Source organism: Hemiscyllium ocellatum, chromosome 37 (genome assembly GCF_020745735.1).
Source record: "Hemiscyllium ocellatum isolate sHemOce1 chromosome 37, sHemOce1.pat.X.cur, whole genome shotgun sequence".
Lineage (NCBI taxonomy): Eukaryota > Metazoa > Chordata > Chondrichthyes > Orectolobiformes > Hemiscylliidae > Hemiscyllium > Hemiscyllium ocellatum.
In genome coordinates this window covers 25916089-25941143 of record NC_083437.1, presented here as the reverse complement: position 1 = coordinate 25941143, position 25055 = coordinate 25916089, and the positions used below count along the sequence as shown (strand labels likewise).

The following is a 25055-nucleotide window of genomic DNA, read 5'->3' as shown; positions in this document are numbered from 1 at the left end:
AAACAACAAAGAACATTATGGAACGCTATTTATGAGTAATCTGAGGCATGATGTGGTAAGTGTAGCTTGCTCAGAAGGAACAGCTGACTTTGGACTTTTGGCTCGTATTACATAGTTTCTACAGAGTGTCTAACACTCTGTCTAACACTTTTGTCTAACACTTACATAACTAACTATTGGGCAAATTCACCTCTGACCGTCTACTCACTGTTCCCTGTTCACTCACTAAGATTTTTATTTCTCTGTGACATTCCTACAACTGGTTTGTGATGGATATCTGAAAGATAACAGTGATTAACCTTTAACAAACACTGAAGAAGAACCATATCGGACTTGAAATGTTTCTCTCTCTGTAGATGCTGACAAATCTGCTGAATTTCTCCAACAGTCTCTTAGTTTGTTACTGATTTCCAGCATCAGCAGTATTTTAATTTGATTCGAGTGATTAATATTTGTTCCTCTGGGTTCTCCTGGAGCTGCAAGTATCCACGTTGGACGTCCATGGAGCACTGTCCTGGGTTTAACCTCTGCAACACTATTGTCCACTTTCTCCCCTTCCATTGCCTCCTGAGGGTGTAGAGACTTGGCTGTGCAAAGGACCTGGGTTTCAGGCTCAGACACCCTGAGGCACCTCATCTGATGTGAGGAGCATAAGCTTTTTGAATAATCTAATGAAAAGTACAATGGTCAGGGAATAGCCCTTTGCATCGTGCTAATACATTGACCAATTTGGTACATACATACTCGGAGTAGGAGTAGGCCCTTAAGCCTGCTCCACCAAATATTATCATCATGGCTGGTCAGATCACTGCACATTCAGGCCCACCCAGAATAATCTTTCACTCTGTTGCTTATCAGGAATCTATCTCCCAGTTTACCCTCTCTGTCCCTAAGCTAAACCCATCTCTCTTTCTCAAGTTAACTCACTGTCTCTCCATGAGCTAACCCTTTCTCTCTCTCCTTACAATTAAATCTCACTGTGAGCTAACCATCTCTCAAACTAACTCTTTCTCTCTCTCTGCTGACCCTGCCTCCTCCTGTCTCCAATTAGCTTTCTGTCAGAGTTAACCCTCTATCTCCAATTAATAACCTCTCTCTGAGCGAGTTCCTCATCCATCTCTGTCTCTCAGAGCTAACTCTCTCTCTCCAATTAATATCCTGACTCTCTTACCTAGCTCCCTCTCTCTCCCCTCTCTCTGAGCTGGCTCCCTCTCTCTCTGAACTAACCATCTCTCTCTCTGAACTAATTCCCCCTCTCTCTGATCTAACACTTTCTCTGTCTCTCTCTCTCTCTCTCTCAAGCTAACCCTTTCTCTCACTCTTTCTGAAGTAAACCTCTCTCTTGAGCTAATCTTCTCTGTCTGTCTTTCTTGCTCTCTCTCCCTCTCTCTCTGACCTAACCCTCTCTCTTGAGCTAACCCTCTCTGTCTGTCTGTTTGTCTGTCTGTCTCTCTCTCTGAACTAAACCCCTCTCTCTCCGTGAGCTAACTCTCTCTCCCTTTTTATCTGAACGAACCTCCACCCTTCTTTCCAAGCTAACTCTCTCTCTCTGAGCTATTCCTTTCTCTCTCTCCCCCCCCTCTCTGAGCTATCCCTTTCTCTCCCCCGCTCTCTCTCCCCCCCCCCTTTCTCTTTGAGCTAACCTGCTGCCTGTCATTGCACTAATTCTCACTCTGTGCTGGAAGGATGTTTAGAAGGGGAAATGTGATGTGTGCAGTGTTCCTGCTGAGCGAGGGTTTCAGAATCTGGAGGCTGCTGTCCTGTTGGGGGATTGATAGGATCGATCTGATTAGGAATTAAGGTTTCTCCTGCTGGCTAGCTCCTCCCCCTCCTGATAAGATCCATTTGGCAGCATTTAGGGACAGAGCTGCCGACAGATGCTTCATCAGCTCCACAGAGACCTGTCTCCCTCTGCCTGTAGTGGCAGTGGTGTTCTGGTAGAGGATAGATTCCTGGTTTGGAGTTGTGAGTAACTGTTCTCCCTTGTGCTCCTGGCTTGGTCCCTCCGTCCCACTGCACCTCCGACCTCTGATCCAAGATGGAGGACTGCTCGGGCCCTGGTGCTGTCGAGTTGCTCAGAGTGTCTGTGTGGCCACACTGGGATTCTATCCAAGAGGGCACTAACCTTGCAATCGATCCAACAGATTTCCAGGTGAGGAGTTGTGATACATTGTGGAAGGGAGTGTGTGGCGATGATATGATCTGAGGCACGGAATAGAGGTACTGTTTGTGGAACACTAAACTGATTGACTGCAATTGAATTTGAATTTTACAGAGCAATATAGATATGTGATCTTCGATTATAAGAGCAACAAGGTTATGTCGGAGCTGTGCAAAACATTGGCTAGGCCCCTAGCCTCAACACTGTGTGCAGTTCTGGTCATTACACTATAGGAAGGATGTGATGGGATGCAGAAGAGATTCACCAGGATGCTGCCTGGGATGGAGCACTTTAGCTCAGGATAAACTCAGGTTGTTTTCTTTGGAATAGAGAAGGCTGACGGAGTTTTGACTGGGGGTCATAAGATTATGAGGGGCATGAACAGGGTGGATGGGCCACGCTGTTCCCCTCCATTGAGGGCCATAATTTTAAGGTGAAAGGCAGGAGGGTTAGAGGGGATTTGATAAAACATGCTTTCACCCAGAGGGTGATGGGAATCTGGAATGCACTACCTGGGAGGGTAGTAGAGGCAGGAAACCTCAATACCTTTCAAAGATATCTGGATAAGCACTTACAATATCATAACATTCAAGGCTATGGCCAATGCTGGAAAGTGGGATTATGTAGATAGACAATTGTTTTTGTAGATGCAGACTCGATGGGCCAAAGGGCCTCTTCAGTACCGTATGACTATAACTTAAAAGATAGTCCCCAAGCCTCAAACCCCATAGCGCATCTCAGATCCTGACAATCTTGTGGGCAGTGGGAGGTTTGGGTATCTCTTCTAAGAGCAGAATGCTCCTGTAAATGTTCAGCTGAGGCTGGAGGTCAACAAGGGGCCAGGAACACAGCTCCGAAGGAGTTGGGGACTGGAAGTGGGAGGAGGGCCATAAAAGCCAGTTGTGAGGCACAGGGCCAGGAGCTCAGGCCAGTCACTGGGATTTGCACTTTCAGAATCACTTGGAGAATATGAACTTTCATCAAGGCTGATATCTGCTGACCTTCGAGCAGCAGGGAATGCTGAATGAGAGAGGGAGAGACCAGACAGTGGATGAGAAATGAACCTCAGTAGCCGCTGCACTCATTGATTAAATTAACAGAACCCAATTTACTTCTATTGTCCAGTGTCTGCCAGTGTAAATAAGGGCACTGATAACCTATCTCGGCCACTCGCTCACGCTGCTGGCTATCTGATTAGAAAACCAGGTAAAGTTGGGAGCTAATAGGCTCCATCAATCAGTACGTGTGCTGTGATAAACAGGACAGGGTCATAGGAGCAATAGTTTAGCTGTTTCCTGACATTGCTTCCCCTGACGCCATCGATCCTCTGATGTGCGTAAGATTTATTCTCAGCTTGGCTTTGGACCTAAGGCAGTAAACAATGTCTCAGACTAATTACTGATCCAGATTCTAATGAAATCCCTTTCTCAGCACCATGCAAATAGCTTGATCCAACTATCATCCGAGATATAAGTGGATCCTTCACCATTCCATTATTTGAAGGTCTTTTTGCTCCAGCACCTCGGTCAAAATGCCTGTACTGATTGTAATGAGATCAGCCAGCTGAACCTCATAGAATATGAGTTCCCTGATTGGGGCTGTTAACCAGGACCAATCAGTGAGTCCTGGCTGACAGGTGTAAACAGGGGTATCAGAGGTTCCGTTCACACTGAGAGCTGGCTCTGAGAAAGTTGGACCAGTGTCACGTACTATGCACATGTAAATAAAGAGTGACTTGGTGACAGGATAGCGGCCTCGGTGGAGTTATTTCAGTAATGATGAGAGGGAAGAGCATACTGCTAAAGAAATTCGCTCACTTTGAGTTGGAGTAAGCATTTCTGGCATCATGCCGTTATTTGGGAAGCTTGACTCTTTTGAAACTGCTCTCAAAGACTGGGCCGAGAATGTGTGATTTTTTTCTGGGCAAATGACATTGGGACAAATGAAAAGTAACGAGTAATTGTCCTGACAGCTGGTGTAACCCCCTTTCGGTTATAAGGGCCTAACTTTCCCTGAGGCACCAGGTACGAAAACCTTTCGAGAGTTGACAGATGCAGCAAAGGAATATTACAACCCCACACCTCCTTGGCAATTCAAGAAGCAGGGTGACCTGTATCAGGATGTTTGACTCGGTTAAGATGACTGGCTGAGGCATGTGACTTTGGTTTAAAACTTAATGAGATCCTGAGAGAGCGTTTAGTATGTGGGATCAATGATGTAAATTTGCAAAAAACACCTACTAGCTAAAGCCCTGCTAGACTTCAAACAGGCAGTATAACTGGCTTTATCATTAGAAAATTAGCCTATAAGTTACAGGGTCTCCCCTCACTGTTTTGATCACACAGCATTGCCAGAAAAAAATAACAGAAAATGTTGATTTAAAAAAAAAAGAAAAATATAAGTTACAGGGTATGCCGATGGAAGTGGACAGCCTCGCCAAGCCAACTGAGCTTGGGGATCACCACTTGAGGGAAGACAGTTGCTTAGCCTGAACAGAGGGACTCGGTAAGTCAGCCCAAAATCCTAAAACAAAGCCAAGCCTCGAGCAGTATCTGGGCTGGCAAGCTATTGTAGTTGCTGCTGCTTTGTGGATCTGAGACAGCAAAAGAGTCCCACTACACCTAAATTGAGTAAGAGAACTCATTAGGCTGGTATCGAGGAGAGTGCACACCCTGAAAAGCCGACCTACATCTGGTGTAGAACAGTTAAATTGCTTAACAACATCCAAGTGGGAACCAATCAAGATAAACGCCTGGTTAAATGGTCACCCAGTTCTAATGGAGGATGATAGTGGCACTGCAACATCAGTGATTACAGAATCAGTCTTTAACAAAATTCACTCTGGACTCCAACCCTTAAGTTTGCACATGCGCTCAGCTGGACTGAGAACCTGTACCAGGGAACTTTTACAGATTAAGGGTACAACTTTGTTTCTGGTCTCTTATGAGAAGCAACAGATTGTAGTAAAAGGCTTGGGCCCAAGCTTGAGAAAAATTCACATCGACAGTGTGGTGCTGGAAAAGCACAGCAGGTCAGACAACATCCAAGGAGCAGGAAAATCGATGTTTCGGGCAAACGCCCGATATCAGCAATGTCGGTTCTCCTGCTCCTCAGATGCTGCCTGACCTGCTGTGCTTTTCCAGCACCACACTCTCAACTCTAATCTCCAGCATCTGCAGTCCTCACTTCTGCCTGAGAAAAAAAATCGCCTAGTTCGGCTCAACATTTTTCAATTAGAAAATGGCTGCCTGAGTGAAGTCCTAATTAAAAACCCAGATGTTTTTCAGAAATGTCTAGGGATTATCAAAGTAGCCAAGATCACTTTGCATGTTGACCAGGAAGCAATTCCACAATATGCAAGGCCCGCCCAGTGCCATTGCAGGCGCAAGTAGAGGCAGAAATCACGAGACTGGAACGCAAAGGAACCATCAAACCAGTATAGTTTACAGAATGGGCAGCACAGATCATCTCGATTGTGAAGCCTGATGGATCAGTTTGCCTTTGTGGGGATTTTAAACAAACAGTAAACAGCTTCTTGAAGCTGGATAAATGTCCATTTTCTTATTATGTGCAAAGCTAATGGGGGGGATGTTGGACTGAGAGATCCAAAGCCTGGTTTTCATGATGTGGAGACATGAGTTCAAATCCCACCTTCACAGCTGGGAAATTTTACTCGAAGTAAATTAATTTTGAGCACTGACTCTGAGCGAGCTGGATCAGACTTTCCACTCGTAAGTAAAGGGTGACTTGGTGAAAGGATACCAGGCTCTCGGGGGTTATTTCAATGCCTATTCCTCAAACTGGCAAGTGGAAGGCTTTTCATAGAGTCATACAGCACAGAAACAGACCCTTCGGTCTAACTCATCCATGCCAGCCAAGTTTCCAAACTAAACAAGTCCCATTTTCCTGCATCTGGCCCATTTCCCTCTAAACCCTCCTGTCCAAATGTCTTTTAAATGTTATAATTATACCTGCAGGTATAATTACAACTTGCTCTGGCAGCTAATTTCATACATGAACCACCCTCTGCATGAGAAAGATTATCCCTCAGGTCCCTTTTAAATCTCTCTCCTCTCACCTTCAAAATATACCCCCAAGTTTTGAACTCTCCCACCCTGAACAAAAGACCTTTACTATTCACCTTATCTATGCCCTGCATGACTTTATAAACCTCTACAAGATCACCTCTCAAACTCCTATGCTCCAGTGAAAAAAGTCGCAGCCTGTCCAGTCTCTTCTTATAACCCAAACCCTCCAGTCCTGGCAACAATCCAGTAAGTCTTTTCTGAACCCTCTCCAGTTTAATATATCCTTCCTGTAGCAGGGCAACCAGAACTGCACATAGTACTCCAACAGTGGCCTCACCAACGCCTATACACCTTCAACATGACATCCCAACTCTTATACTCAATGGTCTGAGCAGTGAAGCCAAGTTTTGTGAAAGACTTTTTAACCATCCTGACTATCTGTAATGCAATTTTCAAAGAACTATGTACCTGTCTGTCTGTTCGACAATACCACCCAAGGCCCTAACATTAACTATGTAGGGCGGCACAGTGGCACAGTGGTTAGCACTGCTGCCTCACAGCGCCAGGGACCTGGGTTCAATTCCCACCTCAGGCGACTGACTGTGTGGAGTTTGCACGTTCTCCCTGTGTCTGCGTGGGTTTCCTCCGGGTGCTCCGGTTTCCTCCCACAGTCCAAAGATGTGCGGGTCAGGTGAATTGGCCGTGCTAAATTGCCCGTAGTGTTAGGTAAGGGGTATATGTAGGGGTATGGGTGGGTTGTGCTTCGGCGGGTCGGTGTGGACTTGTTGGGCCGAAGGGCCTGTTTCCACACTGTTAGTAATCTAATCTAAAAAAAAACTCCTGCCGTGGTTTCTTTTAGCAAAATGCAACATCTTTCATTTAGCCAAATTAAATGTCTTAGCCAGAGCTCAGCTAGTAACAGTCTTTCCTCTAAGTTAGAAGTCGGAGGGGTCAAGGACAGAAGCAGGAAACTCTCAGTTGACAGCCCAATGCAGTACCAGGGGAGAGCTGCACTGTCAGAGATTCATCTTTTGGATCAGACTGCAGACTCCACTACATCACTCCTGCCCAGAACCCACCTACTTCCTGGATTTGAGAATCAGAAATCCGATGATGTCCACTCTCCATTTCAAAAGCTGAGGGCAGTACAAACCATCAGTGACTGCAGTCCTGACTGTTCACCCAGTACAGTCTGGCTGTATTTGGGGTAATGCTGGATCTTGAACTTCTCATCTTGTCCTGAACAGGAAGATCTGTATTTAATTTGATCCTAATTAGATCTCCTCTTGGAAACGAACCAAATTTCTTCACGTCAAGTTAATTACTTTACAGTGTAGTCATTCACTAATTTTGAGACTGTTGTAATCCCAGGTCTGAACAAATAATTAATTATGGAGCTATTAAATATGTATGCTCTTCTCCTGAAGGTGCTGACTCTCACTGGGCTCTCTGTCATCAGTTGTTTTTCTGAGAATCTGAGAATTTTGAGTGCAGTTTATTAGTGAAATAGATTTCTGAATCGAATTATCCAGAATTGCCAGCTTCCATGAGATTAGGAGGAAGCTTGAGATTGGTCCGCTATTTGGAATGAACGCTGTTGAAGGTTTATGGCTCCCTGTTACAGCTTATACTGAGGTTCATAAAATATTGCATAGTCATTTATTACAAACTGAGCTTAACCATGTCCCAGTGCCAATTAACCTGTTGTAATCTCTGTTTTGTGACTATCCTATGTTGGACTCTTTGTGTCCATTAACCATCTAATTCCCCTTCACCCGTCCTGTGTCTCTGCCTCACTGTCCTTTCACCTCTCTAACTTCCTCACTCTCTGTCTGGCTCCCCCTGACCCTCTCCTCTCCTTGCACTGCATGTCAACCAGATTCTCACTCACTTTGGCTGGTTTGTGTTTTTCAGGCAGTGGGCAGACGGAGGAAGAATATGATGGAGTTCCTGGGGGAGTCCACTCTGCCATTGCCAGATTCCCTCTCCCCACTCAGCTCCTCGCTGCCCAGCGGTGGGGCCGACAGTTGGAAGAATCGAGCTGCCAGTCGCTTCAGTGGGTTATTTAGTTCTGGTGCTGGCATGGGACCCTTTGGCCGGGTAGGTGATGACCAAGCCAGCGCCCCACTCCTGCCACCAACTGACCATTCTCCATAACTCCAGGAGTAGTCACCCTGACAGGGAGGCAGAGTGGAAGAAGGTTCGGGTTAGGGGGATGTGGAATTCGAGGGAGGGGGAGGGATGAGAGAGGTTGTACTGAGTGTAAAATGTTTGTTTTCTGCAGTACAAGAGTCAACTTGTGTTGGTGAGTAGCCCACAGATGGCTGCCGTCTGGACTCTGTGAGCCCTGGCCCACATTAACCATATTGAGCAAGGCCTGCAGTTGGCAGTAAATGGGGAGTGAGGTGTGAGCTGTTAATTGAAGGTTTAGCTGGGAGCGATGGAGCCTCTCTGGGCTGTGTTCTGGAGCTCAGAGCCCTCCCATCGTGCGTCGCAGGCAGTGGGTGAAGCTGCAGCTGGCAGAGTGTGATTGATCAGGGATCGGAGGGGGTTGGATTCCATTCTCTATTCTGTGGTTTCTGTGGTTTATGTAACCCCAGGTGGGGTGTTGAGCAGACAGAGAAACAGAGAGAATCCACAGGACATCGGCCCACGTGACAAACAGCTGTGCACTCGACCTCACATGATGAAGGGGGGAGTCACAGAATAAACCCAGTGGGGAGTAAGGGAGACCACCCACTCATCTGAGCCATGCGGTGGGGGGGCATCTGCGTTCCTATTATTGACACCATTGCTATGGATATCTCAAGTAGCTTTTGTTCATTAACCTGAAGTTTAGATTTCAAGGTATCATTAAGAGCTTGTACTGGGGCCCAGATTCCAGTCCAGTATGAGACTAAAGCACCCACAAATTGGCAGGGTCCCAAGCACCAGCAGCCTCTTTCTGTTTGGTAAGTTGATGCACCGAATGAACTCAGTAATCAGTGGGCTAGAGAGGGGGGAAATCAGTCCAGTTTCCTGCTCCTGATCACTGCCCAGTGACCCCTGGGTTAGAGCGAGGGAAATTAACCCAGTTCCTGCTCCTGATCAAAACCGAAAGAACTGTGGATGCTGTGAATCAGAAACAAAAACAGAAGTTGCTGGAAAAGCTCAGTAGGTCTGGCAGCATCTGTGTTAATCAGAGTTAACGTCTGAGGATGGGTCTCTTGACCCGAAATGTTACCTGTGATTTCTCTGCACAGATGCTGCCAGACCTGCTGAGCTTTTCCAACAATTTTTGTTTTTATTCCTGTTCCTGATCACTGCCCAGTAACCCCCGATCACTATGTGTGCTGTTTAGATTCAGTAGTGATGCCTCCCATGGTCAACTTGCCCACTGATGTTCACTGTCTGGGATCAGATGTTCTTCTGAAGGTACCTGAACCTCAGTATGTTCGCATCTTCAGGGAAAGGGGAAGGTAAGAAGATTGTGTCTCCCAGACTTGAGCAATCTAATGCTTATTCCCTCCTGTTATTGTGTCTACAGGAAATGGACAAAATGGACCTGCTGCAGAGTAAGCTTCACACGTACAGCATGTTCGGACTACCCAAGCTGCCAGCGCAACTGCGATTTGACCAGGACTCCTGGGAGGAGGAAGAGACCAGCTTATACCTTGAATCTTCATGGCAGGAAATCATTGAAGCTCCTGAGGTAAAAGTCTTCACTAGGTCAGGCAAGACTGGAGCTCGGCTGCCTCACAGCGCCAGGCACCCAGGTTCGATTCCAGCCACGGGAGACTGTCTGTGTGGAGTTTGCACATTCTCCCCGTGTCTGCGTGGGTTTCTTCCGGGTGCTCCGGGTTCTTCCCGCAATCCAAAGATGTGCAGGTTAGGTGAATTGGTTTGGGTGTGTTACTCTTCGGAGGGTCGGTGTGGACTTGTTGGGCCAAAGGACCTGTTTCTATACTGTAGGGATTCTACAATACAAGGCCCCTTGGGATGCTGAGAGAAAGTGAGGACTACTGATGCAGGAGAGTTCAGGGTCGAGAAGTGTGACCCTGGAAAAATCCCAGCAGGTCAGGCAGCATCCAAATTGATGAAGGGCTTATGTCCAAAATGCCAACTCTTCTGCTCCCCAGTTGCTGCCTGACCTGCTGTGCTTTTCCAACCCCCTTGGCAGAGTGAATGTTCAATCAAACTTTAAAGCTCTTTAACACTAGAGTAGCAACCCCATCCCTTGCACTTTATAGACCGACCTCCCACAGGCCCTGTCGGACCTCTATTCCCAGTGACCATACTTCCTCTGTGAGCCCAGTGAGTGTCAACAAGACATCACAGTAATACTTGATTCTGGTGTGTACATACACCATCTAGTCAAGGTCACCTGGGAAAGGGCCTCCTGACTAATGCAAGATACTGAGGCCAGGTTTCTGCATAGTTTGTACCAACAACAAGTGAATGAATCCTGCCACAATGGCGCCATCCACTCAATTTAACAACTTTTAAAGGTAAAATTAATTATGGCAAACAACTTTAAAAAATTCTTTGAGTGTGCATTTACTAATTTATTCAGTAATTACCATGATTCATCTGGATTTCTGTGATGTAAATATTTCACTAACAAAATGATACTTTCTACTGTCTTTGCCTTCATGTGATTTTTTTTGTGTGTGTTCATTAGATTTTTCTGGGCCTTTGATTCAAAGCTTGTTGTGGAGAGGCCTTGTAACAAAATAGTGTTTTACTCCTGTTTTTGACAGAGTCCATTCTCTTTAAGAAAAGCCACTTCCTGTTAGGTTTGTACTGTCAGATTCAGGCCTCTCTAGAGACCCATTAGATTTGAGTTAATCACAGATTAAAATCACTTCCTCTTTATAACTTTATCGTAATATTCAGCACCACTCACAACTCTTCAGATACTGAAGCTTGGGCTGACAAGTGGCGAGTAACATTTGTGCTTCACATCTCCGATAAGAGACAATCTAATCATCACCTTGACATTCAATGGTGTTACCATCACTGAATCCCCCACTATCAATATCCTTGGGGTTACCATTGACCAGAAAATCAACTGGACTCGCTACATAAACACAGTAGCCACAAGAGCAGATCAGAGTCTACAACTGCTGCAGTGAGTAACTCATCTCCTGACTCCCCAAAGCCTGCACAAGTCAGGAGTTTTACACCCTTTTTCTCAAATGGGTGAAGCTCCAACAACACTCAAAAAGCTTGACACTGTCCAGGATAAAGCAACCCACCTGATCGGAATCACATTCCCAAGCATCCACTGCCTTCACCACCGATGCTCAGTAGCAGCCATGTGTACTACCTACAAATTGCACTGCAGAAATTCACCGGAGATCTTCACACAGCACCTTCCAAACCCATGATCACTTCTCTCTAGAAGGACAAGGGCAGCAGATACATGGAACACCACCGCCTGCAAGTTCCCCTTCCAAGCCACTCACTGTCCTGATTTGGAGATATATTGCTTTTCCTTCCTGGTCCACCCACAGGTGGGCTGCAGCAGTTCAAGAAGGCAGCTAACCACCACCTTCTCAAGGGCAACCACCTTCCCACTGGGGTATAGGTCTGACACACACTGACACTCTCTGGGGTATAGGTCTCACAGGCACTGACTCTCACTGAGGTTTAGGTCTCACGGATGCTGAGTTTCACTGGGGTATAGGTCTCCCAGCCAGCAACACCCACATCCCACTAAATAATAAAACAAGCGTTTTGAATTCCTCCATTTAGGTGATGAATGTCATGATGACTCGGCAACTCACTGACCTCTTTTCCCTTCCGTCTACTCATGTGCGAAATGGGCTTAAGTACAAAGTTCCAGTCTTCCAGCTGACATATCATCCTAATTTCCTTCTATATCCATGACACACCACACAGTTAGGTCTCGTCTCACCGACATTCAGACACACCCCCAATTCCCCACCACCCTCACCACCATCCCAATGATTTCATCCACTGTTCCCCCTTCCAATTGCTGGGATATAGATCCCATGGGCAGCAGTTCTCTCCTGAATATAGCTCCCACCGACATTGACAATCATACAGTACTTGGAAATACTGACTCACCTTAAAGTGCAATCTTCTAGACACTGACTCTCACTGAGTTATAGGTCCCACATATACTGACTCTCCCTGGGGTATAGCTCCCATACAGATGGACACTCACTGGGGTGTAGGTCCCACAGATACTGACTCTCACTGGGGTACAGCTCTCACGCACACTAACTCTTGCTGGGAAACGGCTCCCACACACACACTGATTCTCTCTGGGATATAGGTCTCACACACACTGACTCACTGGGATATAGGATCCACACACACACTGATTCTCACTGGGGTATAGGTCCCACACACACACTGACTCTCACTGAGGTATAGGTCTCACAAGCACTGACTCTCTCTGGGGTACAGGTCCCACACACACTGATTCTCACTGGGATATAGGTCCCACAGACACTGACTTTCACTGAGGTTTCGGTCTCATACACACTGACTCTCACTGGGGTATAGGTCTCACACACACTGACACTCTCTAGGGTATAGGTCTCACAGGCACTGACTCTCACTGAGGTTTAGGTCTCACGGATGCTGAGTCTCACTGGGGTATAGGTCTCATAGACACTGACTGTCACTGGGGTACAGCTTCCACAGACACTGACTCTCACTGGGGAACAGAACCTACACACACTGACTCTCTCTGGGGTATAGGTCTCACACACACTGACTCTCACTGGGGTACAGCTCCTACACACACTGACTCTCACTGGGGTACAGCTCCTACACACACTGACTCCCACTGGGGTACAGCTCCCACACACACTGACTCTCACTGGTGTATAGGTCTCACAGACATTGACTCTCTCTGGAGTATAGGTCCTACAGACACTGACTGTTGCTGGGGTACAACTCCCACACACACTGACTCTCACTGGGGTGTAGATCTCACAGACACTGCGTCTGACTGGCGTATATGTCTCAAACACACTGATTCTCACTGAGGTATAGGTCTCACACATAATGACGCTCAATGAGGTTTAGGTCTCACACTAACTGACTCTCACTGGGGTATAGGTCTCACACACACTGACACTCTCTGGGGTATAGGTCTCACAGGCACTGACTCTCACTGGTGTACAGCTTCCACAGACACTGACTCTCACTGGGATATAGGTCCCATGGACACTGACTCTTACTGGGGTACTGCTCCTGCACATACTGACTCTCTCTGGGGTATAGGTCCCACACACACACTGATTCTCACAGGGGTACAGCTCCCACACACACTGACTCTCACTGGGGTATAGGTCCCACACACACTGACTCTCACTGGGGTATAGGTCCCACACACACTGACTCTCACTGGGGTATAGGTCCCACACACACACTGATTCTCACTGGGGTATAGGTCCCAAACACACTGACTCTCACTGAGGTGTAGATCTCACAGACACTGACTCTGACTGACGTATATGTCTCACACACACTGACTCTCACTGAGGTAAAGGCCTCAGTGGCGGTCAATGAGGTTTAGGTCTCACACTAACTGACTCTCACTGACGTATACATCTCACATGCATTGACTCTCACTGAGGTTTTGGTATCACAGACTCTGATTCTCACTGAGGTATAGATTTCACACACACTGACTCTCACTGGGGTATAGGTCCCATGCACATTGACTGTCACTGGGCACTGACACTCCCTGGAGTACAATCGCATAGACATTGCATGTCCTGGGAGTATGAGTTTCATGGGCATTCTCCATGAGTGAGTATGAACACCAGGAACCAAGCGTTCACTCAGTTATCACTCAGTTATCCAATTTGCTGATACAACAAAAACTCACCCTGGGAAGAAACCTTTCATCTGCACCGTGTGTGGGTTGGGACTTACACATTCATCCACCCTGCTGACACATGAATGAAGTCACAGTGACAAGAGTGCTTTAAAATACCCACTGATACATCAATTTGCAACCCATTGATTTTCCATCATGAGAAAATAGATAATTCAAACTCAGGAAACCAGGTCGATTCTGCCATACTCCCCCTGTCCCTAATTCAGAGGCTTTCAGCCTGAGTTGTTGGCCTGCCCTTTCTCCTGTGTGACAGTCCCTCTCTTTGTGCTGTTTACGGAGGGATACAGGGTATGGAACCATAAAGCAGGGTAGGGAAGAGGCTTTAGGTTCACAAAAACATAAAATTCTGGCAACACTTGTATATATCAGGCAGCACCTGTCAAGAGACAAAAAAAGATAATGTTTCAGGTCAATGCTAATCAGAACTGGGAATGGCTGAGATATCACATGATTTAAACATGGGGAACATGAATAGAAGGGAAAGTGTGTAATAAAGTGGAGGGCAGTGCACATTTGATCAGGAGGGGAATCGAAGGTTACAGGGAAAATGCAGGAAAGTGGGCAAAAGCAACATCAGGTCAGCCATGATCGTTTTGAATGGTGGAATAGAAGGGCCAAATTGTCTACTCTTGTTTCTATTTCTTATGATCTTATGGTAATTAAGTGACGAAAGGGATGATTGTAAAAGACAAAAGTGGGTGAAACAAGAACTAAAAGATGGGTTCAGAGGAAATGGCAACAGCAAAATCATTACCAGGAAACGTTATCTGAGATGATGGGAACAGTGATTAGAATCTGAAATCGTTGAACTTTGTGTTGAGTACAGAAGGGTGTAAAGTGAATTCATAAATGAGAGTTAATCCTTAAAAAAGGATATAAGAACCTGGGTATTTGGACAGAATGGGGTTAAATAAATGGACATGTCCAGGTATGATGAGGAGAGTGGGTTTGCAAGGAACTTTATCAGGGGAGCTCAAGAATTGTGGTGGTATTTATGGACATGCCCAGATATGTTGTGTTATTTACCAGGGATCCTGAGTTTGAGATGGGGAGAACTAGGGTGTGTGGATGGAGCCCACCTGGGTAACAGTATTAATGGATGGAGGTATTGATGATTTGGAGGTATTTGGGGGAATTTACTTGAGGGAGCCTGGTTCTGTGGTTGGTATTAATGGGAGCAGCCCAGGAATGTAGATGTCCCACATTGATAACCAAGCTCCCCCAACTCTCATACCAAACTTCTCCAAATAACAACCCCATATACCAGAGGAATGCAAGTAGCAGTAGTTAGAGAAGGGAGTTTAGGTTTCTGGGGCTGTGTGATTTCACCACCTTCCTGTGTTTCCTTCTCTCGAACAGAAACTTACTCGGAAGCAGTGCCATCAGCAGGAGGCTCTTTGGGAGCTGCTGAACACAGAGGTTGCCTATATGAAGAAGCTGCGTGTTATCACGGATGTGAGTCTCTGTCCTGCCCTCCCATTGGCACACGGGTAGAGGGGTCAGTGAGGAATGATGTGAAATTGCCGGATTCTGTGGAATTACTGTCGTCAGCCTCTTGGCCATTTTTTCCCATTGTGAATGGTATAGTTGTGTTCATGTTCCTAATTGACCAGATTAGCACATTGGTAATCCCCCCATCAATCTCACACCACAAAAAATGCATCATCTACAATTGCAGTCATGGGTCTGTTGGGTGAAGCTCTCAATTCAATTGAAAGTTCATACTTTTCCATTTTTAAAATATATATTATTTCAAAGAATGTAGGTGTCACTGCAAGGCCTGTACTTGTTGCCCATGCCTTAATAGCCCTTGAGCAGAGGGGCTTGCGAGACTATTTCAGAGGGCAGTTAAGAATCATCAACATTTCTGCAGGTCTAGAGTCGCATATTAGAAGAAAGGCTGAGATCACAGTTACTCCTGAAGGTGCTGACTCTCCCTGGGGTACAGCTTCCCCTCCTCTCCTGAAGGTGTTGCCTCTCCCTGGAATATGGGGTCACCTCCCCTCCTGAAGGTGCTGACTCTCCCTGGGGTACAGTTCCCCCTCCCCTCCTGAAGGTGTTGCCTCTCCCTGGAATATGGGGTCACCTCCCCTCCTGAAGGTGCTGACTCTCCCTGGGGTACAGTTCCCCCTCCCCTCCTGAAGGTGCTGACTCTCCCTGGGATATGGGGTCACCTCCTCTCCTGAAGGAGCTGTCTCTCCCTCGAGTTCACTGATTTTCCTTCACTAATCCTTCAAAATGAATGGTTTTTTGCATGAGATTAGCTCTGAGCTCAGTGCTGGCCTGAACTGGATGTTATTGCTTAGACAGTGCACGTTTTTTTACTTTGAGTCTCCTCCCTTCCAGCTGTTCCTGTGCTGCCTGATAAACCTGCAGGAGTCGGGTCTGCTGACTGAGGTGAGGCTGGCTTCTTTCATGTTGACCAAACCAAGAAGTTCATCAATTGTGTTGATCGTGAGCAATGCATATGGAGCGAGGACACCTTCCCAGGATCCAACATTTCTTGGAAATGTAGCTAATCCCTGGTGTTGTCAATATTCCAGCCCTAGATATTGTGTGTACACAGGCATTTATGTTTGTCTATATAAAGGGTCTGGTTATTGTCATTGCACAGCCGTAATGTTTGCTTGTGCACCAGCTCTGGTGTCTGCTGGCATTTGCCTGTCCACTGGGCCTGATATTTGGTTATACAGAGACTTTAGTGTTTGACTCTATCGACCCTGGAGTTTGCCTGCACACTTGACTTTTGCCTGTATAACACCTTTGGTGATAGACTGTACCCTGACCCTCGGTGATTACTTATACACTAACTCTTGGCGTTTGTCTGTACACCGCTTGGTGATTGCCTGTAACTGACCTTGATGTTTGCCTGTGCATTCGCCCTAGTATTTGCCTGTGCACCACCCTGGTATTTGTCTGTGCACTGATTGGTGTTTGCCTGTACACAGATCTGAGCATTTGATCATTGAAGGTGAAATACTGAAGACTAACTTTACCCATGGTGCCATGCAGGTGGAGCCAAAGAAGCTGTTCTGTAATGTGCAGGAGATTATCCAACTGCACCAGAAGCTGTGGCAAGAGGTGATGACTCCAATGTTGCAAGCATCCAGAGAGAGCAAAGCATTACTCAACCCCATCCATTTGCACAAGGGATTCAAGACAGTAAGTCACAGGTGATATACAGGCTGAGGGCAGATGGAAGGCCTGGGCTGGGCTGGTGCAGATAGATGGCTTGAGTAATAGTCAGGTGCTATGGTACATCTGTTAGACTCTGGTGAGCAAAAAGATGAGGTTTTATCCTGTGCCTCTTGAAGTGACTCGATGCTGGTGGGACAAGCCATTGGTAAGCTGTTGTGCACCTACTGTTCTACATTGCACCATCTGAGAGAAGCACAGGATGTAGCCTTGTGCTCTGCTCCAAGCTGCCCCGATACATCATCTGCTGGTGTAACTGTATTGGCTGGCTAGCATTTCCACTGTCAATAGGTGGAGGTCAACAATGAGGGCTCTTTAATGATGGAGGACAGTGGGATTGAAGAGAAGTGGGAAGACTCATCACTTGTGGAAGCAGCTGCAAAAGCCCCAAAGCTGTTGATTTTAATCAATTCCAAACTTCTCTGAGATTAGTCACAACATCAAAACTAGGCCCCACTTGTCCAAACTTACCAGGAATTTCCTTGTTTGGTTATAATTTGCACAAATAGTTAGCTCTTGAGCCCTAGACAATTGTTGTTTCTAACACTGCATTAATTATTTGTTTTTCCTTTCGCAGTTTGGTGTGCACTTTAAGCCTTACATCCAGTACTGCATGGAGGAGGAGAGCTGCATGGAGTATATGAGAAACCTTCTCCGTGACAACGAACTCTTCAGGGTCTATATAACGGTCAGTGTCATCCAGTGACCTCTCCCTACTCCAAGTGACAGGATAGGGATGGACAGGGAGGGTTTCATGGATTTGCTCTAGAAACAACAGAAAGAGATGGGATCCAGAGATGGACAAACTGATAGAGTAGTACTGAGAGTGAGACAGTGTGCTCCCCTTTATAATTGTTTTTGTGTCCCTTTGCAGTGGGCAGAGACTCATAAGCAGTGTAACCGCCTGAAGCTCAGTGACATGTTGGTCAAACCTCATCAACGACTGACCAAGTACCCGCTGCTTCTCAAGTCTATCCTCAAAAAAACCGATAACTCTCACGCCAGAGATGTCATCGTTAGCATGGTATGTACACCTTGTGGTCACAGTCAGTGACACTCCGTTGGTCCCATTCATGCTGTTGGCCACAGTCACCTACTCAGTCACACTCACTCATGATTATTTTTGCATGATGTACACGCTTCATTCTATCGGTTTTACTCCTGGTGTCATTCTTGCTCACATTGTACATCTCATTGATGCTCCTGGTCAAACTCTGGCTATCGGCCATGCACACCATTTCCTTCCCGTGCTCACTCCTTTGATTGTCCTCTCGCTATGTCATACCTTCACCTATGGTCACACTGCCACTCATGGTCCTAGTGCTTGGACCTTTTTCTTGGCCTCAGTCTTGTCTCTGTATAAATATAAATTCTACCTATCCACGTAGCCAGTATTTGACTTGGTTCAACATCATGAGCCCATCTCCAATGACTCTTGAGGCCTGTGATTGATTTGAGCTGTCTCTTTGGGCCTTAACTTGAATCCTTTTTTCATCTCCAGGTCAGTTCCGTTGAGAGTTTTATTGCGCACGTGAATTCCCGAATGCATCAGCGGCAGGAGCAGCAGAAACTGGCAGAGATTATCAATCGCATTGATTCTTATGAGGTGGTGGATGGGAGCTCAGATGAAGTGGAGAAGGTAAGTGAGGTAGATGGTGAGGAATTGAAACACAGAGGTGAGAGAGAGAGACAAGAGTGATGAAACACTGGGAGATGGAGTGATACTGATGCATGACGGAGAATGAGGCATGAGGGATGCAACCTTTGTGCATCCCGTGAAGCAAATTACTCTTCCCTCCTGCCAAGGTTGTAGAAGGTCAGAAGTCACATGACACCTGGGCCTAGTCTAACAGGTTTATTTGAAATCACAAGCTTTCGGAGCGCTACTTCTTCGTCAGGTGGACTATAATCTGGTGTCATGTGACTCTGACCTTGTCCATCCCAGTTCAATACCGGCACCTCCACATCATGGCCCAGGGTATGGATCAGAGTAGGCCATCCTTCCCAGTAACATAGTTCAGGAGTCAGCCTGGTTTATCATTAAAAATTATTACGACACGGGGCAAATCCCACCTTGCTAATTTAAACCTACAACACCGAAATGATTTAACCTGTGCAGTAATCTGTTAAAATTTGAGAGGCAAAGAACTATCCCAAAAGTCATTATTCAAAGTACAAAAAATGTAAGAACTTTATTCTTTAAGTCTAACATAAAATATTAACTAACAATTATATACAACTCCTTTCTCTAACCTATCTTTTACTTTCCCTTCTACAATACTGGACCGATACAAGCTCCAATTAAGATTTATCAAAAATATTTTAATTTCAAAACAGCCAGCTGTCAAATCTTCTCTTTGTATCTTCCTCCACCATATTTTTCTTAGGCATTTCTGTTTCACAGGTCATTGATAGATAAAGGTACCTTTAAGAGGGCTATCCTCTAGGCAGTCTGCATACATTGATGGCTTGGCAGTTATCTCCCAACTGTTCAATTTTTCCCGATCTTAAACTCAAAAGCATCAGATCATTTCATTGGTTTTAGTATTGTCAAAATACTAAATTCAAACTTGATTGGAGGTTAGTATCTCGAGGCATAATTTAAACTGATTGGCCAAATATGATATTTTTTTGTCTCATAGCACCCCAGATACTGCTGGCTACTGGACCAAATGTTACATTGTAAATTCTCAAATACTGTGTGTTCTTGCTAAGTCCTTCAATTCTGTTAAAGGTACAGTATCCCTTATACCTTCATAACAAAAGTCAGAATAGGAGCAGATCACAAACCTAAACCAGCCAGGTCAGAGTTTTACTCTGATGGTTCCTTTTATGCTTTCTTCAACTCAAAGTGAAAAACATACAATGATAATTTTGTAATTCACAATTTCCCTAATATTAAAATGGCTGAGTACAGTCCTCACTGATCCCTGTAGCTATCTCTAGCATTGAAAGGATATTTTACTGATTTTTAAAAAATTATACATGGAACATGGGCTTCACTTGTTCGGCTGGCATTTATTCCCACCCCTAATTGTCTTTTGGGAAGCTAATGGTGAGCTGTCTTTTTGAACCACTGCAATCCTTGAAGTTTATGGATTCACACAAAGCTATTAGGAAGCAGTTCCAAGCTTTTGACCCCAAACATAATAAAGTCACAGTGATGTAGTTTAAAGAAAGGATGGGTTGGAATTTGCAGATGGTAGTGTTCCCATGTATCTCCTACTCTTGTCCTTGAAGGTATTAGAGGTTATGGGCATGAAAGGTTATTGGAGCATTGGTGAAATGCTGTAGAGCACCTTGTAGATGTTAGACACTGTGACACTGCGTTGCTGGTAAAGATGGTGTATGAGATAGTAGTCAAGCAGATTGCTCTGTCCTGGACGGTACCAAGCTTCTTGAGTGTTGTTGGAATTGCACTCATCCAGACCAATGGACAATATTCCGCCACATTGCTGACTTGTGCCTCATAGGTGAAAGACATTGGGGAACAGTGGATTGAGTTATATGCCACCGAATCCTGAGCTTGCTCTGGTAGCCGCAGTACATTTATAAATGGTCTAGTTCCATTTTGGTCAATGGTAACCCCCAAGATGTTGACAGTGTGGGAATTCGGCAATTGTAATGCCATTGAATGTCATGGAGCAATGGTTGGACTTTCTCTTGGTGGAGATGGTCATTGACTGGCATTTGTGCAGACCTCAGGGGAGTGGTGTCCCAAGATTAGTGCAAAGATCTCTATTGTTCACCATTTGCATAAATGATTTAAGACATAGGAATTGAAAGTACAGTATCAACATTACAGAATCACATCTGAGCAAGATTAAAACAGATTGGCGTGGACTAGTTCAACCAAAGGGTCTCTTTCCTTGCTGTATGACTCGATGACTCTAATATATAAGGCAATGGGTGCAGCCATTGCCAAAGGAATTTGAATGTGGATAACTGTGAGGGAGTATCAGCAGGCCATCTACATCTTGAAAAACTAAGTATCTAAATGAGGTAGAAAAGCAGATAAATTCAGGGTACAGATGCACAAACTATAACTCAAAATACATGAGAATGGCATGCACAGCCACCTCCAAAATCCCCAAATTATACAGACAATCTGCCACATAGCGACCAATCAGGGATCAGTCATTAGAAGAAAATGATGAGGAGCTGCTCACATGGGTTAATATTGAGCCTGTCAGCTGCAAAGCTGGGAGCCTTTAATTGCAGAAGCAAGGTCAATGTTAGTGCTCGTGAAACAGGGGCAAAAATAGAAAGCAAGGCCGTACAATAGGAGACCAAGGCGTCAGGATGGGGAGAGAGACCTGGGGCCTATGGGTTTACTGAGGCTGCAGTCAACAGAGGGGAGCTGCAGAGGGGGAAATGGTTGGGGAGAAGAGCTGTGGATGAAGAAGTGGATGGGTAGAAGTGCTGTGAAGTGGGGGAGAGTTACTGCATGAGGCCAGGGGTAGAGTGCTGCCAGGTTGGGGCGATGTCAAAGAGTGAAGTGACAAAGGGAAGGAACAGCTGGGGAGAAGTGAAGGGGTATAAAGTGACAGAGGTACTGGAAAGGGTATTGTGGATTTGGAATGTGGTTTGTGGGGCTGCAAATGGTAGGAAGGTTCTGAAAGAGGAGTGAAGGACAACAATAGGGAAAACAATTTTAAAATTTCATTTCAGAAACACTCAGCTAACTGAGAACAAGAAAACTGAGATAATAAGGTCCTTGTAAATTGATGTGGAATCTCCAGGTTAAAACTACAGAAGTTTAGGAGCAATTATGTCAGAGAAAATGGTGTGGATGTAATTGTAATGAGTACTGTGTCAATTGTATAATTTAATGTTCGGTAGATATATTTAATAAAGGTTTGAATTTATGTGTTATCACATCTCAAAATTATTTGCATATTATGAATTATTTGAAGTGCAGTGACTGTGTTTGAGAGAAACATAACAGTTTAGCTATGATTAGATCAGATTCCGTACAGTGTGGAAACAGGCCCTTCAGCCCAACAAGTCCATACCAACCCTCCGAAGAGTAACCCACCCCACTCTGGCTAATGCACCGAACACTATGGACAATTTAGCATGGCCAATTGACCTAACCTGCACATCTTTGGAATGTGGGAGGAAACCGGAGCATGATCCCGCTAATCTGTGGATAGCATGTATAGGGTGATGGCTTTTTGCGTATTACAATGTGTCAGAATTTTTTCAAAAAAGTATTTATTGCCAATTTATGCTTGTAGCCTTTTGTTGATTTAAATAATAAAGCATCTATGAGATTAGTGTCTTGCTTGTGTATTTAGGCTTTATGTTTATGGATGATTGTTAGGGATATCAATGAATATTTCTGATTCGGTTTTTCCAAGTGTCCAAATCACCCCTATGTCAAAACAAATACACAGACATTGTTACTAAATGTGTACATCACCTTATGAAAGAGTTAGACATTGCAAAAGGATTCCTGAAACCAAAACAAAATCCCTGAAAATCAAAACATAGCCCTCAAATCTCAAGAGGAGTCAAAAAGCACAGCCAGTCAGGAAGCATCCGAGGAGCAGGAGAGTCGACATTTTGAGCATAAGCTCTTCATCAGGAATACATGAGGATGGCATACATTCCAGGTCACAACCCATCCTGCCTTCAAACTACATCACTGTGACTCTATCATGTTTGGGGTCAAAATCTTGGAACTGCTTCCTAACAGCTTTGTGTGAATCCATACACATTCTCCCAAATCTCAAGAGGAGCCCTTGCAAAAAGAAAAATATACATTGAGTCCTTTGAATATCTATTAGTCCATTGAAATATTAATCAATTCTGAGAAAAGATGACTGACATTGCAGGAGAGCCCCAGAAGTGCTGCTGTTAATGGGTATAGACTGGCAGGTCCTGACACATCCTGTGAGCAGAGCAATCGGTCAGAATCTTTGTGAGTAAAGCAGCCAGGTTCTGACTGGGTTTTTTGCTGCATTAGGTTCTGAAGGAGTTCTGCCACTTGGACCTGATGGCTCCGATGCTTGGGACTTCACCTGACAACACTCGGCAACTGCTGCTTGAGGGAAGCCTGAGAATGAAAGAAGGAAAAGACAGCAAGGTGAGCCGATACTCAAGAGAAACTGAGGGGGTAAGATTATTGGATGGATTTGAGTGAGTCTATGATCAAAGTGCTCGACCACAAATTGCCCTTTGAACCAACTCCCCATGGTTGCTCTCTCTATGTTTACTGTCTCAATGTGGAATCACTGACTGCTCTGCTATTGTGTGTACCAGGAGTTGCACAGAAGTTCTCTGTTTTTTGGTCTCTCAATGTTCAGTCACTAGGTTTCTTAATGTACAATTTCGCAGTCTCTGGGTTTCTTGGTTCAATGTCTCAGTTTTTGGGTTTCTTGGTCTCTGGGTTTCCCACTGTCCAATATTTTGGTCTCTACATTTAACAATGTCCAATTTTTCAGTCTCTGAGTTTCTCAGTCTCTGGGCTTTTCGGTCCAGTTTCTTAAACTCTGGGTTTCTCGATCTCTGGCTTTCTCAGTCCAGTTTCTCAGTCTCTGGGTTTCTTGGTCACTGGGTTTCTCGGTCGTTGGGTTTCTTGGTCTCTAGGTTTTTTGGTCTAGTTTTTCAGTGTCTGGGTTTCTTGTTTCAGTTTCTCAGTGTCTGGGTTTCCTGGTCCAGTTTCTCAGTATCTGGGTTTCCTGGTCCGGTTTCTCAGTATCTGGGTTTCTTGCTTCAGTTTCTCAATATCTGGATTTCTTATTTCAGTTTCACAGTGGGTTTCCCGTCTGGTTTCTCAGTATCTAGGTTTCCTGGACCAGTTTCTCAGTGTCTGAGTTGCCCTGTCCAGTTTCTCAGTATCTGGGTTTCCCGGTCCGGTTTCTCAGTATCTGTGTTTCTTGTTTCAGTTTCTCCGTATCTGGGTTTCCTGGTCCAGTTTCTCAGTATCTGGGTTTCCCGGTCCGGTTTCTCAGTATCTGTGTTTCTTGTTTCAGTTTCTCCGTATCTGGGTTTCCTGGTCCAGTTTCTCCGTATCTGGGTTTCCTGGTCCAGTTTCTTAGTGTCTGGGTTTCTTGGCAACTGGGTTGCTGACTGTCTTGTATTCAGGTCTTTACACTTAATCAGTGTCCGGAGTCTCGGAGTCTCGGTTTCCCGTATACAGTCTGTAGATCCAGTCTCTTGGTGCCACAGTCTGCACACAGTTGGGTGGGATCATTCCCTACATTTCTATATTTACCCTGCAAACACTTTCTGTTACAGATGGATGTTTACTGTTTCCTCTTCACGGATATTTTCCTTATCACCAAGCCAGTAAAGAAGATAGAGAAGACCAAAGTAATCCGGCAACCATTGTTAGTGGATAAAATAATCTGCAGGGAGCTGAGAGATCCCGGTGAGTTTCATCAAAACTCCGAGTGTTCCATCATACTCCCTTCTTGTACTTATAGATATATGGAAGGCATTGGGAAGTCGTGAGTGAAATCTTTTGCAAAATAATATCCAATATCTGACCTGCTGTTGCACTCACAGTATTGATGCAGCAGTTAAGTTTCTAGGCAGCAATGACTCCAGGGTGTTAATGGTGGGAGATTGACCAATGCTGATGCCGTTGGATGTTAAGGGACAGTGGTTAGATTCTGTTTCCTTGGAGATGGTTGATGCCTGACACTGGTACACAACGTGAATGTTACTTGCTACGGTATCAGCCCAACTGTGAATGTCATCCTTGTCTCTGTGTATGTGGTGAAAATGTGTTGCTGGAAAAGCGCAGCAGGTCAGGCAGCATCCAAGGAGCAGGAGAGTCGACGTTTCGGACATGAGC

The 25055-nt window shown here is 45.3% G+C and overlaps 1 protein-coding gene across 5 annotated transcripts in view; it reads left to right on the top strand.

The window, feature by feature from the left end:
• LOC132833817 (pleckstrin homology domain-containing family G member 5-like) overlaps positions 1–25055 on the top strand; it is a 114626-nt gene that overhangs the window by 80937 nt on the left and 8634 nt on the right. For 4 of the 5 annotated variants that reach the window (XM_060852428.1, XM_060852426.1, XM_060852425.1 and 1 more), the window contains 10 exons: positions 8104–8289; positions 9716–9880; positions 15413–15508; positions 16400–16450; positions 17066–17215; positions 17826–17936; positions 18123–18272; positions 18750–18887; positions 23220–23339; positions 24494–24626. In XM_060852428.1, coding sequence (XP_060708411.1) covers positions 8104–8289; positions 9716–9880; positions 15413–15508; positions 16400–16450; positions 17066–17215; positions 17826–17936; positions 18123–18272; positions 18750–18887; positions 23220–23339; positions 24494–24626 — 1300 coding nt within the window. The remainder of the gene's footprint in view (positions 1–8103; positions 8290–9715; positions 9881–15412; positions 15509–16399; positions 16451–17065; positions 17216–17825; positions 17937–18122; positions 18273–18749; positions 18888–23219; positions 23340–24493; positions 24627–25055) is intronic. The other variant, XM_060852429.1, reaches the window with a different exon arrangement.